Consider the following 16,138-nt stretch of genomic DNA (forward strand, 5'->3'; position numbering starts at 1 on the left):
CTCTCTCTCTCTCTCTCTCTCTCTCTCTCTCTCTCTCTCTCTCTCTCTCTCTCTCTCTCTCTCTCTCTCTCTCTCTCTCTCTCTCTCTCCTTCGGCCAACTCAAGCGGCGCCTCCACCTACATCTTAAAAGTCTTCCCTTGCATAGCAAACCCTCAAAAGGATTCGATCTAATTCGATCTAGGATACGAGGGGACCTCGCTTGAGTGGCAATTCGAGTTTCGTCAGGCTTAAGCCTAAATCTGTGAGTGGAATTTTATTTTGAATAAATTGCATGAGACAATTAATTTAGAAATATCTTTTCTATAATTATCGTACTCAAGAAAGTAAGTTTGATTTTAGTTTTGTTTATCATTTCTATGATTTCGGAGTTGACATGGGATCATTCTTCTTGATTGGTTTTGCAAATGTGATTTTGGTTTCTTAATGAGACTTACATTATAAGTTGTGTTTCAAGGGTTTATGTTTTTAGATATAATTTATGATTTATACTTGATAATTAAATCTCGCTTATAATTATAGATTTGAGAATATTTTCACATGTGAGACACGTCATATGTTTTTAGTCACCATACTTGGGTCATTTTTATTCATTGCTAGCTAGCCTTTATATGTGGTCCTCACCATAGATGAGTCGAGCGATTAGTGTGGGACGCTACTAGAGCCTGGGAGGCTCCTCTTCATGTTGATATCTCTTCCCCTTGTGTTATTTTCTCATTTATGTATTTGATTAACCAACGGGGCTGGTTTGTCTTTTATTACGAGATTTCTAGACATAAAAATGTTATATCATAGTTGCATGCATCGAGGTTATAAAGTTTAAACATGGCAAAATATTCAAATTACGTTTTCGTTAAATTATTTAATTTATTTTTGTCCACTCATTCTAACGTTTTTCAATTACTTTCCCCTGGGCCCTTCGGTTTCTAATGCCCAGATCGCAAGTTAGTTTAGAAGAGGTCGGGCGTACACAGAGTTGAGGCATAGTCAATAACACAGCTTTCGGTAGCTCTCTTATCTATGTTTTCTTTCGTTATTAGATTTGCTCTGACGACCATTTGAGATTGTTATTAGTTGATTAAGGCTTGTTGTGTTTTGGGTGTTGATGTGGAGTTGGGAGCAAGGTGGCTCAAGGTGTACTTAATTTGTGGTTGGATTATTTTGATTACAGAAGTATATTTGGATTTGACAAGTAAGGTTGTCCATTTTCAAAGGAGGTTATATCTAATTTTCGGTAGCATCTCCTTTAGAGGTGGTCCCTGTATGGTTCATTTCAGATTTCAGGATGAAATTCAGGGTGGATCATGACAATCCCTCTACTGTCTGAGCTTTTTCCAGCTAATATTGTAGAGTGTATTTTGGCTCTTCCGGTCAGTATTCATAATTATGATGATAGATGGATTTGAGGTGAAGACCAGAGAGGTCGATTCTATGTTAAATCTGCATATCATATAGCCCGCAAGAGAGTTCTAGAGGAGGATGAGACATGACCAAATCCTAGTGCTAATCTTTGGAAAGAAATTTGGGAAGCCCAAGTGCCCGGGACAGTAAAGATTTGTGCTTGGAAAGCTGCCTCCAATATTCTTCCTACATGGAATAGGCTTAGTGAACGTGTATTGATATTGACATACAATGTCCATTCTGTGATGGAGAAGTGGAATCTCCTTTACATGCTTTGGGAGATTGTGTTCATGCTAGTTCTTTCTTCCAGCTAGCCAACCTTCCAAGCCATATATCAGCTTCTACAGTAGCAGACTGGTTAGTTTCCTTCACTCAACCTAATACTTCATTCGCTACCGTGTTGATGATTGTCAAGAGTTGGTGTATGCAGTCACAGGTCATTCCCTAGACCATTCTGATTTGGGTTTCTTAATATCAGATATGAAACAGCTACTACAACAAGCTGATTCCGCCATTCTTTGTCATGTCAGGAGGGAAGGTAACATGGTAGCACATACTCTAGCTAGAGAAGCCAAGTTGACTGTTTATTATAATAATTTTTTTACCGTTATTCCTCTGTATGTGGAGGTGTTACTATCTTAGGATTGTAATGATGTTTAATCAAGAATTAAACTCAGTTTACCCCACTGTGATTTAGAGGTGAATTCATGTTAGCCCTTAAACTTTTGATTTCATCAGGTTACCCCTCGAGCTCTTGTTTTTCTGTTTGCCATCTCCTATCACTCATGCTCCGTCCAATTGAGATGTTGAAATTTGATGACGTGTGATGACGTTTTGGAGGTTGAGAAGCTAAATTACCAGAAAAACAAGAGCTCAGGGGTAATATGATGAAATTGAAAGTTTAGAGACTAACATGAATTCACCTCTAAACCACAATAAGGTAAACTAAATTTAATTATTTAATCAATGAAGTTATTCATTCCCTATAAAAATAAAAAATAAAAAAATAAAAAATTTGCCTGCTTAATAAAACGACCTTTAGATATCCTCAAAACGAACATCGCCTTACCATTTCATTTCCGTTCCAAATGGCAACTCTGCATTTACACAACCTCCTCCCCAATCCGACGTCGTTCAAATCACCATTCCCAACTCGACGCGACTCACGCAAGTCCAACTCGGTCAGGTGCGGCGAGGCAACTCAGGTGAGTACCAGCAGCAGCGAGACCAACCGAGTCACTGTGAGGAACGGTAACGATTCGTTGGATATATGCCGAGTCCTCAACGGAATGTGGCAGACCAGCGGCGCCTGGGGCCGTATCGACCGAGACGACGCCGTCGAGGCCATGCTCCGCTACGCCGACGCCGGCCTCTCCACCTTCGACATGGCCGACCACTGTAATTTTCTCAATTTCTCATCTTTAGGTTTTACTTAGCTACGTGACGTGGCCTCCCTCTGCTCTTAAAACTTCCACGCATTCTACAATCTTGGTTTTACAATTTTGCCCTGCAAAATCAATGGTGGACAACTGAGGTTGTGTACATGTGAAGGAGAACAGATAAGATACAATTTGTATCATAGAAGAAAGAAGGGGAGCATTGTGTTTGTTTGCATCATTCATTTTTCATTTGGGATGGCAGAGTTGTTGGTCCATCACTCTCTAAGCAAATTCACTTTTGGTTCGATCACGAAGGCAAGAACAAAGAGCATTCGACACAGTTTGAGGCCTATTGAGTGTGTTGTAACTGAAGATAACCGACGAGTAGTGGTTAAGAATGGGAAGGATTCATTAGACATATGTCGAGTTGTGAATGGGATGTGGCAGACCAGCGGGGGCTGGGGTCAAATTGATAGAGACAATGCAGTTGATGCTATGCTTAAATATGCTGATGCTGGACTCACTACATTTGATATGGCAGATATATGTATAGCACCCGATTTTCACTAACTGATGGTGTCTGTGGGTAGATGCATGGATTTCATTGTCATTTTCTCTCTTCTGTTTATGTTACATGTAGGTTTCGTGTTGCATTTGTTTTATAGATATTATATACCATAACACTATTAGTATTAAGGATCACACTTGTCATTGCAACTCAAGCTACTAGTTTGTTTGTTAGTATGGACCTTAAGTGGATAGTTATATCTCTACACTAACCAATTGTATATGTTCATCACTTGTTGTCGTAGTTAAACTGTCTTACACTGGTGTTACTTTGTGAATGTGCACATGCGTTTTATCATTTTCTTTCAAGTTTCAAGTGAATTTACATCCTGGAGATGGATAGTACTTAATATTGATTGGTCTCTGGATTTTGAAGATGGACCAGCTGAGGATCTCTATGGCATCTTTATCAATCGTGTTCGTCAGGAGCGACCACCAGAATTATTGGAGAAGGTTAGAGGGTAAGCTTCTTCCACTTTTTAGAGTGTAAGATTACTGACTGGCTAGTTTTTGGAGTTCTCAATGATTGCATAGAGCTTTTATGTTTGGACTCTGTTCTGCTTAGAATATAGGCTTACGAACATTCCTTTATTATACCTGTGTGAGAGTGGAATAGACACAGTTTCACAGTTTTCCAACACTATATTGCGATGCAGTCTCACAAAATGGGTGCCACCACCAGTCAAGATGACACGCAGTTTTGTGAGGGACAGTATAAATGTTTCAAGAAAGAGAATGGATGTGGCTTCCTTGGACATGCTTCAGTTTCATTGGTATGAATTATTTAATTATTGCAAGATTTATTGGCAACCATTCTCTTGTGGGTTTTCCATGTTCTTAGAAAGCGTCATAATTTGTGTTCCTCAAATTTGTATCTGTAAATGATTATCGTTTTATTGGAATCAAAGTATGAATCTTGAGCAAGTTTTGGATTGATCCATATCAGTTTGCTGCGCTTGATTTTGAAGGAAAAGAGAAGTTGCAATATTTGTTTAGGCACGTCCATTGTAATAACGGTGACTTTTTTGTCGATACTACTTTTCACTTGATTTGCGGTGGCCTGGATCATTTTTTTTTAACATCAATTTGTTGTGCATTAAATAGATTTTAGTATCTCAACAGAACCGTATTCTTGAGTTGCATGATTAAATGTTCGACGATCCTTTGCTCTTGTTTTCTCGTTTTGATAATTACATGAGTTAAAGTTCGCTAGGCCTGGGGTTCATGACAATATCATCAACTTTTAAATTTATGTAATTCAAGTAACAGTGTAGCTCCATAATAAATAAGCACCAAATCATGCACACTAGAGGCTCCAAACAAACTCAAATCATTTGCTTTATTCTTGCTTGCTATTGTGTAAATTGTTTAGCTCTTGAAGTAGGGAATAAAAAGTTATTCTTCTATATTTACCTAAAATTAGTATGATGTGAATGACTTCTGAGAGTTAATTTCTCTTTCTGCTCGAGATAGGTGGGACTATGCAAATTCGGGTTACCTTGATGCACTTAAACACCTTACAGATTTGAAAGAAGAAGGTTAGTATAAAATCTTTGTAACTTACAGTTAAGATGTTAAACATGCGTTCCAAGGTTTGATTGCATTACTTCAGCTACTGCTTCACAGGTAAAATAAAGACTGTAGCCTTGACAAATTTTGATACTGAGAGACTACAGATAATCCTAGAAAATGAGATTCCTGTCGTAAGCAACCAGGTATGTTCTTTCCCTAAGTGCTTTCTATAATTCTCATGGAAATATGCCTTACATCTCCTTATCAATTGCTATGGCAATCAGGTCCAACATTCAATTGTTGACATGCGTCCTCAACAGCAAATGGCAGACCTTTGTAAGCTTACAGGAGTCAAACTTATAACGTCTCTCTCTCTCTCTCNTCTCTNTCTNNTNNNTCNNNCTCNCNTACTCTCTCTCTCTCTCTCTCTCTCTCTCTCTCTCTCTCACACACACACACACACACACACACACACACACACACACAGAGCCACACCCGCACACAATGCAGGGTAACATCATTCACTACTATATCGGTCATAATCAGTATAGCCATGTATACCCTATGTTGTACGGATACGGATACGGGGTGTGGTCATAATTATACTGGTCATGATTAATACAATATTTCCCTTCTTTACTGGGTAACGTCATTCACAACTATACTGGTCATACTTAATTTAATATTTCCCTTCTCTTTTATTTTCTTCTGAACAATTTCTGAAAGTAATTATCATATCACTGCCATTCTTGGAAGGAATTTACATATACTGAAAAGTGATCCTTTGATGGATGTCTGATTTGTTGTTCATGTTGATGTACATTTTATAGCTGCCAATAGGCTTTCAAGCATTTCCAGTACTTCTGATGAAGTAATAGTTTCCTTTGCAGGTATGGGACAGTTATGGGTGGTCTGTTATCTGAAAAGTTCCTTGACACGAACTTGTCCATTCCGTTTGCTGGGCCTCCGTTAAACACTCCCTCCCTCCAAAAGTACAAACAGGTACGGAGTCTTGAACACATTGGTGCTGATAAATTAGCCACTTAGTAACTGCATCCATGTACCCAAAGTTCCACTAATGTTAGTCAATAAGAAAAAAGATGAATGGGAGAAGAAATGCATGTTATTGTGTTAAGCACAGTATAAGTGTCATTTCCAGAGAGTCATATTTTTGAAACTTTTGAAGAATGCTAAGATACTGGTGGAAGTAATAAGTGGAACCTTCTATAAACTTGTAATTCATGTAATTCGTAGAATTTCTATGTTGTCCATGTGATCCTTATCTGTTAGGATCTTTATGTGCGGCAGATAGTTGATGCCTGGGGAGGATGGAGTCTTTTTCAAACTCTTCTTCAGACACTTAAAAGAATTGCTTCTAAACATGGTGTAACAATCCCCAATGTTGCTGTGAAATACATCCTAGATCAGGTACAGTCAATTCAGCTGCTACATAAGAACTTGTAGGATCATTTTCATTCATCAAAAGTTAATTATTGTCAATGTCATAAGATGTATAATTTTCTATCGTTGGGTTGTAAATATTGCAGCGAGGTGTGGCAGGATCGATGATAGGTGTAAGACTTGGGTTGTCAGAACATATCCAAGACTCTAATGCTGTGTTTTCTCTTGCTCTTGATGAGGATGATATAAGCAGCATTGAAGAAGTCACAAAGAAAGGGAAGAATCTCCTTCGAGTTATTGGTGACTGCGGAGATGAATATAGGCGCTGATATAGAATTCTTTTACAGTTGACACACATTTGAAATCCGAAGCAATACAACTTTTTTGTTTGTGTATGGTGCATTGATTACCAGTCCCATGGAAAGTAAAGTGTAAGGTAGTAGCTATCTTGGCCAAGTTGAAAAATATTTCTCTAGTCTCTTTAAGTTGGGATTCATGTTCTGAAAATCTGTAACGGACAAGTTCAAACTTCAGATATGTGTGTAATTTTTCCGTTTGGAACTCGATTTTCTTTCAAATAGGTTATGCAGTCAAGTCACTGTTGTAATATATAGTATTTTCATATACCTCGGTTGAAATTTGTGTGATATATATCATGCTAGTGCACCACCTTGATATTGTTTGTGTGAGCATTTGTTGATCACACATTTTCTCTCATTTTAACTATATGAAGCTAACAATTTCTGTTGTCGATAATTGTAAAGCTCCTTCTTGAATTGCTTCCACTTTTTTAGGTGGTTGAATTTTTTATAATATCAAGTTTTGGTCTTGTGGAGCTTGATGTTCTCATAAATATGAATTGATTTTTATTCACTTTCTTTACTACTATCTACTGCTACAACAGTGTGATATTGGAGGAAAATTAAATTAGATTTGTTTACCATGATCTTAAGGCTATGGACGATATGCATGAACCAAATTCCATTTAGTTTTTTTTACTTGTCTGTCCTTTTGTTATTTCTCCTTGCAAATCCCCACAAATTCATCAATAAAAGCTTTCGAATTGAAATCTGAAACACAAAACATTGAAGATTTGAACCTGGATCTTGATTATCATTTTAATACATGTCGATCTCATGATTGCACAAGGTGATGCATGTTTCATTAGGAGATAATTATAGATGTTTTTTTTTTGAAACAAAATAATTATAGATGTTAATTAATCATATATTTGCAAAACCTCATATGCTTACATAATGCTTCCCTTTCGTTTGAGTTTCTTCTTTAGCAAACTACAAAAAACTACCCAACCAAATTTCAAATAACAAATTAGTCCTACGCATAATTTCTTTAACAATTTAGGACAAAAATTTGCATTTTAGTCCTTTTTGTCTTTTATGTTCTTTTATTTTTATTTTTCTTAGGTTTTCACTTCAGTAAATAATTTTGACGGAGCATGGTGAACCTATGATTTTGAATTTGTTTATTTACCATAATGCAAATATAAATCTATTATCTCAAAGGTAAACAGTTAATTTTTCATCATTGGAGAATCTATTGATATAAGATTAAATTACTTAGCAGAAGTTAGACAATCTTATAAAGAATTGCAGGAAGAAAGAGAAAAATTAAGAAAACTAAAAGAATTCAGATCTAAGCTTCATAGAAGTACTAAAAATTATTGGGATATTATCTATCGGATCCAGAAAATGATCTATCAGACAGAAGAAGAAGTCAAAATTCTAAAAGAAACTTTTGAAGAAGATAAAAATTAAACCCCTTGATTATTTGAGCATCGGTTAGATCATCCATAGCTGATTTGGAATCCGCTCCCTATATAAGGAGCCTTAGGCGTCAGTAGGAAGACATCAGAAACTTGAGATAGAAGTTTGAAGTTCTCTAAACCTTTCTCAAGAAGTAAGATAGCTAGAATACAGTCCTCTAGTATAGTGTGAGAATAGTAGAGTGCTTATTGTGTGGTGTGCTGTAATCATCTGGTGTGGAGTGCTTATTTACAAGTAAGTATTTATCCTGTAAGCATAAGTATGAATAACTAAATAGCCTTTAGCTGTTTACCTAAGGCTGTTTACCTAAAAGCGACGAGGCTCTGGGTTTTGTATTTGTATTCATGTTTGAATAAATAAATTTTGTCTTGTGCCCTATAAATCTGTCACAAAAATATTTAGTTATTGAGATTAAATGTGCATGGATGCTTTATATTCCTATATTTTGCATGTCTCTATGCTTTGCTTGTAAGTGTACGTTAAGAAGTTTTACTATACTAAGGCAGCATTGATTGTGCCAGAATAGCAACCAGGAAGACAAGGTGTCGTTAGGTGAAAAAAGTGGCATGTTGAAGGCTAGACCTTAGGAGAGTAAGTCTTAGTCTTACTAAATAAGGTAAAAAATAATAATAATAAATAAAATAGAGGAGGACTAAACTGTATAAGTGAAATGTTTGTGGACTGAATTGCTAAATGTAATTTTGTCGGGTATTGATTTGTATTTCTCCCTTTTTTCTTCTTATGGAGAGCAACATCTCAATTAACAAGATCATTGAATCTCAAGATTGCACAATGATGAAGGAAATTTATATTTGATATCTCATATGAAATTAGTTAGTTGAATTCTTTTTCATTATGGGTTAATAGCTAAAGATTTTACAGATAAGCAAACTATTGTTCATTTGAGAGAGAAATAGGAAAAGAGAGAGGAGAGATAATATCGGGAGATAGAACGAAGAAGAAGATCCTAAATGTTATTTCACAAAATAATATTGTCTAATTTATGTTTTAATTGAGAAAAACCACGTGTCAGCTTTTTTATTAGTAAGCAAGACCATATCAGCATGCCACATAGTCCTTCCGAAGGACAAAAAAATTTCTCACAAGACACAAAACACCACCTTTTACGACCAAATGAGTTTTGTGATTTTGATCTAATGGAAACATATCGGCTGCAAGAGATGCGAACGTTACAAGAATTCTCAGGGTCTTTAGTTAGAACCGCAACTTGTAAAAGATATCTATTATTTGAAGAACTATTCCTAAATAAGGGGAAATGATAACTCAGTTTAGCCACCATCATTGTTTTATCCAAAATAAAAGGGTGTTGCTATTTGAACCGCAAATGACTAAGTGTACCCGGCATTTAAAATTAGACCATATATTTCCTGTTTTACCCTATGTAAATAAACCCAGCTATCTCCCCTTTTATCACCCTTTTTGTTTGCTAGAAGAGGAACCGTCTCAGAATCTCATTTTACTTAAAGCTCTACTCACCAGTTACCGTCTTACATTAAGATCAGCTGTCCTCACTAAACCGAAGCCAAGCACTCTCCTTCCCTTTAGTTTTCCTCATCAATTCATAATTTCATATAGCAGGGTAAGACCCAATATTGCGCATCGTTATCTCAAAGAATTTCTCACATTTTTATCTTTATTTCAAACGCTCTCACTTGGGTCAGAAATTTCTTCTATTCTGTTGAGTTCTGTCTGTTACTTTGTCCAATGCTGATCACTGAATATGCCTTTTGAGTACTTCTTAGTCCATTAGGACGTGTCAATGTAAAACAACTTGTGTTTGAAATGGTGCCCACCAGGTGTTTGATAAAATGCGTCAAAGGCAACCTGCAAGCTCAACTGCTACATTACTTTGATCCTAGTTCAGCTCTAGTGTGGTTTTATAGAACGCTGATTGTTATATTCAACATGCTTCTGAAATCTTTGAAACTAATTTTTGCTTCAGACTTGGTCTTTCTGCAATGCCCATGTTGTTAAAAAGTGAAATGTTTATACAGCTAGCGGGTTCGGATAATGCTCTCAATATGTTTGATAATGCCGCGTATGACAGGAAAGCTGTAGCCATTGTTTCATTCTTCTTATTTTTGTTTTGCGTTAATGATCTCCAGGTTGTTCAGTCCTTCAGTAGTGAAGTCTGCATTGGGTACCACTGCTTTTTGTCTTGGAAGGTTAACAAGAAAGCAACCATGGATGGTATGTGCAAAGTTATGTGCTTTCATGTTTATTAATATCGTCGTGTTGATCGTTTTCATAACTTTACTTTGTGTGTGTGTGTGTGTGTGTTGATGAAAGTTGGCATCGAGTCTACTGCTGTAATGGTCTTGTGTCAACCGAATTGTTTCACCATCTTTACAATTATCATGATTTCAATAGCATTACCTTGTACTCTAGCACTATGTTACTTCGGTTTCTATGAGTTAATTGATGCTAAAAGATTTTGTTCTGGTGGGTTGAAAAAAGAATTAATAAAAAGAAGAAAAAAGACGAGGACTCCTAGAGTACATCTAAATGGTGTTCTTCCATAAATTAATCTGTTGATATTTAGTTAGGCAGTCATGATTTTTTGGGCGCGTTCCAAAATATTAAATTTCTGAATCATGAAGAGTTTTCATATTCAACTATCTTATTTCAATTGTGGCCTCCATAATATGTAACAAGCTCCTCCTTGATGTTCACACCGCAACCTGTTGACATCCAATCCCAACTTCTCTCCCTTTTTTTTTCACTGTTCATGAGAATGTCAGAAACTATTTAGGCCAAAGGACATATTGTTTGATTTGTAACTGATTTATAATCAAGATATTGATGCTACCATTTCTGGGCTTCAGTTGATTCACAACCAACAATGGAGGAAACCATTTTGGTGGGAGATGATCTAATGACGGGCCCGCCATCACCAATAATTCCACCAGAAATTGCTTCTTATGTGCTTGAAGGTGTTGATTTGTGTGATGGGATATTGAAGAATCTATTTCTATGTAAGCTCAGTACTTTTTTTTTTTGGATACAAAGCTCAGTACTTTTATTGTTATAATCAATTTCAGTTATTTCCATGCATTCTATTTATACATATGTGTGTGCATTATTATTTTTTATTTTTTTAATGCATAAGAAACTATTTCAAATGATAATCGACTGCATATGCCTCTCTTTGCTAACTTTTTTAAATAACCGTAATTGTCGTAATAACCCCAAAGTTATAAATCCATAGTTGCTCTTGTCAAAGTAAACTTAAGTCGACTTGGAAACATATTTGTTGTTTCCCTAAAGAACAAAAACCATATAATAATAACAATTAGAAATGAACCTGACTAGTTTTCTTGCTATTTGAGAACTATCAGAAAGGTTTGCTTGATCATGTAGTAGCTTGTAGTTTAAAGAACCTTGCGCTAGGTATAGTTGAGTTTGTTGATGGAGTGGACCAGAAATTTTCTAGTGGGACTTATTTTAATTGAAGTCGTTATGCTGCAGGTCTGCAAATCAATGATATTGAGCCATTTTGTCAGGATGAGCTTGTTATGTATAAGCAGTGTGCTGAAAGAAGAGTGAGATGTTTACTATGGAAATTATCTTATGCCTCTCAAATGTTTATGTCCTGTATGGATGTAGAGTCTGATGCTTTACTTTTGTTTGCATCATATTGTAGGATCGGGAACTGAGGAAACGACTTCTAGACAGTGAGCAGAAGCTGGGGTTGTCGATGCCTTTAAATGATGCAAAAGAAAGAGCTACCCAGCTTGAAAAAGAGGTCACATCATTAGATAGGTATGTTTTGAAATGGTTACAAGTAATTGAAGTAGCTATGAAGTACTAAAGCACTTTGCTTGATTGTTGTACCATCATGTCATATGTTAGTACAAGCAGTCAACCTTTCCCGTGGTATTTTATAGTTAGTTTTCCCATTTGAGTTTTGCTTGAAATAGGAATTCACTGCATCCTATCTTCTTGCATGTTTACACTGCATGCATGAGGGCATCTTTAAGGCCTTGGGACTGAACACCAGATTAGGCCTGATTTCATGTGGTTATTGTTCACTCATAGGTGGATTAATTTCAGTTTAGTAATTGTGTTGTTTTGTTCGACTACTTGGTGTTATCATGTTTTAGGAGCTGGCAGATTCCATTTTTGGTGTTCTGTGCCAAGTTTTAATGCCAGCCTTTCCAGCATTTTATGCACTATTCAAGTGAATTTTTTTTTTTTTTTTGAAGTACCAGCATTACCCTTTCCCTATAACCTTATTCTCAAAAAAAAAGAAAGAACCTATAGCACATCACAAAATTACCTGCATATAATGCCCTAATTTTGAGGGCAATTCCCTACACTTCCAAGGAATTAATTTCTTCTGAGTTTCTCTAGAGTCCTGATCTTTGTATCTGTTAGCCTTTGTCTTTTGTTTGTGCGTTTCTGTTGCAACTATTCCTTTCTGTAGTGGAAATTGTAGTGCACCTGTTGTTTAGCTTCTTGAAGTTCTGGTTCCTCTGGTTCTCTGTATGGTTGTTGTCTTTGTTGTTGATAGCTCTCTAAGTTTAGTTGATTTCTTATCCTCTGCACTGCAATTTCTTCTTCGTATATAAAGAGCAAATAAAAATTGTTTGAACCGAGAGTTTTTGTTGGTTGTCTGCCCAAGCTATACCTTATTCAAGTTCTGTGGAGAGATAATAACCTGACCTTTAGGTTACTGACTTACCTTTCCATTTTCTTAATTAAATTTGTATTTATCTAATCTCTACTACTATAAATAAGACAAAAAAGATTCACCAGATTGTGGATGGCCTAAATTACCCTTCATACTAAAAAAAATACTTAAAATGATATCTTATAAGAAAAAAACATAAAACAAAATGAAATAAAGGTGGTGATGGAAAAAACTTCAACATTTTTCTTCTGTTCACCATTAACACATGCATCATGTATTAATGTATATGACGGTTGATATCATTTGAATGTCTTTTATCCTGCTTCTCTAGACGGTTCATTCTTGCTAGCGGACTTGAAGGCATAGAAGGATTTCGCCAGAGATGGAGTTTGCATGGTTGCCTTACAGACACCAAGTAGGTTTTTGTACATATAACTGCATTATAATGTAGCAAGGCATTGATTCATCATCCTTTTGTCTTTACATTCCTTGAACCATGGAATTTGTGTCTTCCCTAGCACAGACGATCTGAGTTGAATCCATTTTTTGCAGGAAAAGGTTGGAGTCCTTGAAGCAGGGAATGGAGAACAGGAAAGGTGAGTAAGAACTAAGAAGACTATGTCTTTATGAATCCAATTTCCTTCAACGAATACTTGAAGGATGCATATGTAGTTTTGGTAAAATATACCTCAATTATGCTCGGTGACTTATATTTAACGTAGTCATGATAATTATTGAAATTTTATTTGTTTTGGATGACATTCTTGGTACTGCCCTGCGCATGAGTCTGCCATATGTTGTGTACAATTTAATATGTATAGCAAGGTAGGCGAGAAGCCGGAGGCTGTTCAGAATCCATAAATTGATATAGAAGGAGTAAGCTGAAGGAAATTGAAAGGAAATAAGTTAAACAACATTCATATTCATCTCATAATTACATACTTATAGAAGGGGGATTGTTTCCTACAAATAAGGAAATAACTTCCTAGTTCCTACAATAGCTGAATGTCATGTCTGATTTCATATCTGTGTTACAGTTGTCGCTGTCAGCAACTAACTTGATTGATTGTGACATTTTACATCAAATAGTGATCCCATAGGGGATGAGCTAGAGGAACAAGGGAGAACTGAAGTAATATCAGTGTAAATGGAAAGACACAGAAGTTGGAGGATCAAGATTATCTTGGGTAAGGCAGTTGCGCTCTTTCAGAGATAGTGACCAAACAAAGTCAAAATTTAACCTAGAATCTGCATAACAAAAGTGAGCGTGGAGGTTTGAGAAACTTAGGAACACTCACTGTCCATGCTGTAGAAACTATGGCCTCGAAGAGTGTTGAGATAAAATTCTGTTTCTCCCGATTGAGACAAAATGACCCGTTGTCTCTAAGAGAACCTAATTTCTTGAGTATCTAGAATTGCTGATAGTGAAAGAACTGTTCCGATTTGGAAGACTGAAGTTATCGAGAACAATAAGAATCCGACTTGGATACCAGTATCCCTGAGTATGCAGCAGTTCGGAAGCAAGGATTATCCACTAGTCATCGAGTGCTTTCACATCGACAGCAATGGGAAACATGTTCTTACTGGGAAACTCCAAAAGTCAGTGGCAGACCTGGAGAGATAATATAAAGGAATTGGGGTGAATTTCCTCATTACATATAATTATGGTCATGAAAAGGTGTCAAGGAGTAAGTTGTTTCTGGATCAATTTAATGAGAAGCAACAGTTCAGCTTTCTCGATTATATTTCCAGTAGATTTGAGCTTAACTTCATGGTTTCTGTTGACTTTACTGCTTCAAATGGATTGTCCTCAATAGTCAATATCAGGATTCGTTGCACTACACTGATCCGTATGACAGGTTGAATTCTTACCAGCAGACAACAACAGAAGTTGGGGAAGTTACAGTTTCATGATGTTTATAAACGTTTTCGTGGTTGGGGCTTTGGAGGAAGGATAGCTGAAGGGCCTGTGTCGCAATGTTTTAACTTGGATGTTCAAGGCATAATGAATGCTTATACCAGTGCCTTACACAATGTTACTCTACCAGCACCCACTCGGTTTGGCCAAGTGGTTAAGAAGGCTGAAAAGGTTGCTTTCAATTCTCTATTCCGCAACAACAATAAGTACCATGTGTTTCTGCTCATAACGGATGATTTCCTTACAGACGTCCTTTGGTGAGGGCTTCTCATCTTCCCCTCTCAGTTCTAATAGTTGTAGTAGGACGTGAAGATTTCAAATTAATGGAGAAGCTATCAAGTTCAACAGGTCGCGTGGCTACAAGAGACTTTGTACAGTTTGTTCCTATGAGAGAAGGGCATACTGGCGGGCGTATTTCAGCTGTTCAATCACTTCTCGAAGAGCTGCCTGGATAGTTTTTGAGTTACATGCCCTGGAAAGACATCAAGCCTCTCACTTTCAATGCAGCCCAACCATCTGCTACTCAAATTCCCATGCACTGTAGGGACACCAAGCTAAGCTATGCAGCTCAACCATCTACTCCACAATTTCACAACAGCACTAGCACATCCTAAAATCTCGCATGTTATATCAAGCAATGCCGTCTCTAGAATCTAAAATCTGTGACAAGTTTTGAGAAGGATGTACACTTACGTATTGATTCATAGAAACAGATTTTAGATTCTAGAGACGGCATTGCTTGATATAACATGCTCGATAGAAACATGCGGTCGATGTTATATTAAGCAATGCTGTTGAAATACGTACACTTACGTATTGATACTTTTATCCCTACGAAAAGCTTTATCAACCCTTGGGTTGAACTTGCTGATTTAAAAAACAAAGAGGGTGCACATAAACTGCACACACCCGCAGAGGGCAATTTGATTGTTCTGGCATGCTGATTTTTTTTCTTCTCAATAAGGCTGAACTTGCCATTTGAAAGCCATGACTTTCTCAGTCTCAACACATCATTGTTGTAATAATGAAGCATTGTCAAAGTCTTAAGTCCTAGTCTTAACACATGTTTAGAAAGTCTTGGTTTGTAGCACTTTCTCCATACAAAGAAGAGTTGTCATTGTTATGAAAATGAAGTTTACTACTGATTTAAGTCTGCATCTGAATAGAATCTAAAGTCAGTTATAGTAGCATTTAGTTTTCATCATTGTTTTTATGAACAGTGGCTACTAGAACTGAAAGAGTTGGTGCTTTCATTTCCCCCTTGTTCTTGCTGTTCTTGTTCATCTTGTTTTCATCAGAAAATTGTTTTGGTCAAGTTTATAACTCCTTCACAATCATTATTACAGGGACAAACTTTAGTTTCCCCTGGCCATATTTATGAAATGGGCTTCTTCAGTCCTAACAAGTCCGATGATCAGTACGTGGGGTTATGGCACAAAAATATATTTCCCCGTAAAGTTGTATGGGTGGCCAACAGAGAAAAGCTTCTTGCAGGTAAAGACATCCCTTATAGTTTCAAAATTG

The 16,138-nt window shown here is 36.6% G+C and overlaps 2 protein-coding genes and 1 pseudogene across 2 annotated transcripts; all 3 read left to right on the top strand.

Moving 5' to 3' along the window:
• The first annotated feature begins 2,487 nt into the window (after positions 1-2,487).
• On the top strand, positions 2,488-6,846 carry LOC101291311 (putative aryl-alcohol dehydrogenase C977.14c-like). Its single transcript, XM_004292987.1, has 9 exons — positions 2,488-2,797; positions 3,722-3,806; positions 4,002-4,118; positions 4,819-4,883; positions 4,972-5,060; positions 5,142-5,221; positions 5,748-5,859; positions 6,166-6,285; positions 6,405-6,846. Exons 1-9 carry the CDS (start codon positions 2,488-2,490, stop codon positions 6,585-6,587), a joined length of 1,161 nt encoding a protein of 386 aa, XP_004293035.1. The 3' UTR covers positions 6,588-6,846.
• A 3,157-nt stretch (positions 6,847-10,003) lies between these two features.
• LOC101291203 lies at positions 10,004-13,526 on the top strand. The gene is made up of 6 exons (XM_004291503.1): positions 10,004-10,253; positions 10,889-11,038; positions 11,532-11,605; positions 11,707-11,825; positions 13,028-13,111; positions 13,249-13,526. The coding sequence occupies exons 1-6, from the start codon at positions 10,022-10,024 to the stop codon at positions 13,298-13,300; spliced, it is 711 nt and encodes a 236-aa protein (XP_004291551.1). The 5' UTR covers positions 10,004-10,021; the 3' UTR covers positions 13,301-13,526.
• LOC101291601 lies at positions 13,510-15,069 on the top strand (annotated as a pseudogene).
• Positions 15,070-16,138: the final 1,069 nt, after the last annotated feature.

The sequence above is a fragment of the Fragaria vesca genome, linkage group LG2 (assembly GCF_000184155.1).
Source record: "Fragaria vesca subsp. vesca linkage group LG2, FraVesHawaii_1.0, whole genome shotgun sequence".
Classification (NCBI taxonomy): Eukaryota; Viridiplantae; Streptophyta; class Magnoliopsida; order Rosales; family Rosaceae; genus Fragaria; species Fragaria vesca.

Excerpts from the sequence above, each read along its gene's own strand:
- LOC101291311 (XM_004292987.1), top strand. The coding sequence starts at position 2,488 with ATGGCAACTCTGCATTTACACAACCTCCTCCCCAATCCGACGTCGTTC. Across the intron at positions 3,807-4,001 it reads TTATTGGAGAAGGTTAGAGG|TCTCACAAAATGGGTGCCAC; the intron begins GTAAGCTTCTTC and ends ATTGCGATGCAG. Across the intron at positions 6,286-6,404 it reads TGAAATACATCCTAGATCAG|CGAGGTGTGGCAGGATCGAT; the intron begins GTACAGTCAATT and ends TAAATATTGCAG.
- LOC101291203 (XM_004291503.1), top strand. The coding sequence starts at position 10,022 with ATGCCCATGTTGTTAAAAAGTGAAATGTTTATACAGCTAGCGGGTTCG. Across the intron at positions 11,039-11,531 it reads ATTGAAGAATCTATTTCTAT|GTCTGCAAATCAATGATATT; the intron begins GTAAGCTCAGTA and ends GTTATGCTGCAG. Across the intron at positions 11,606-11,706 it reads AGCAGTGTGCTGAAAGAAGA|GATCGGGAACTGAGGAAACG; the intron begins GTGAGATGTTTA and ends ATCATATTGTAG.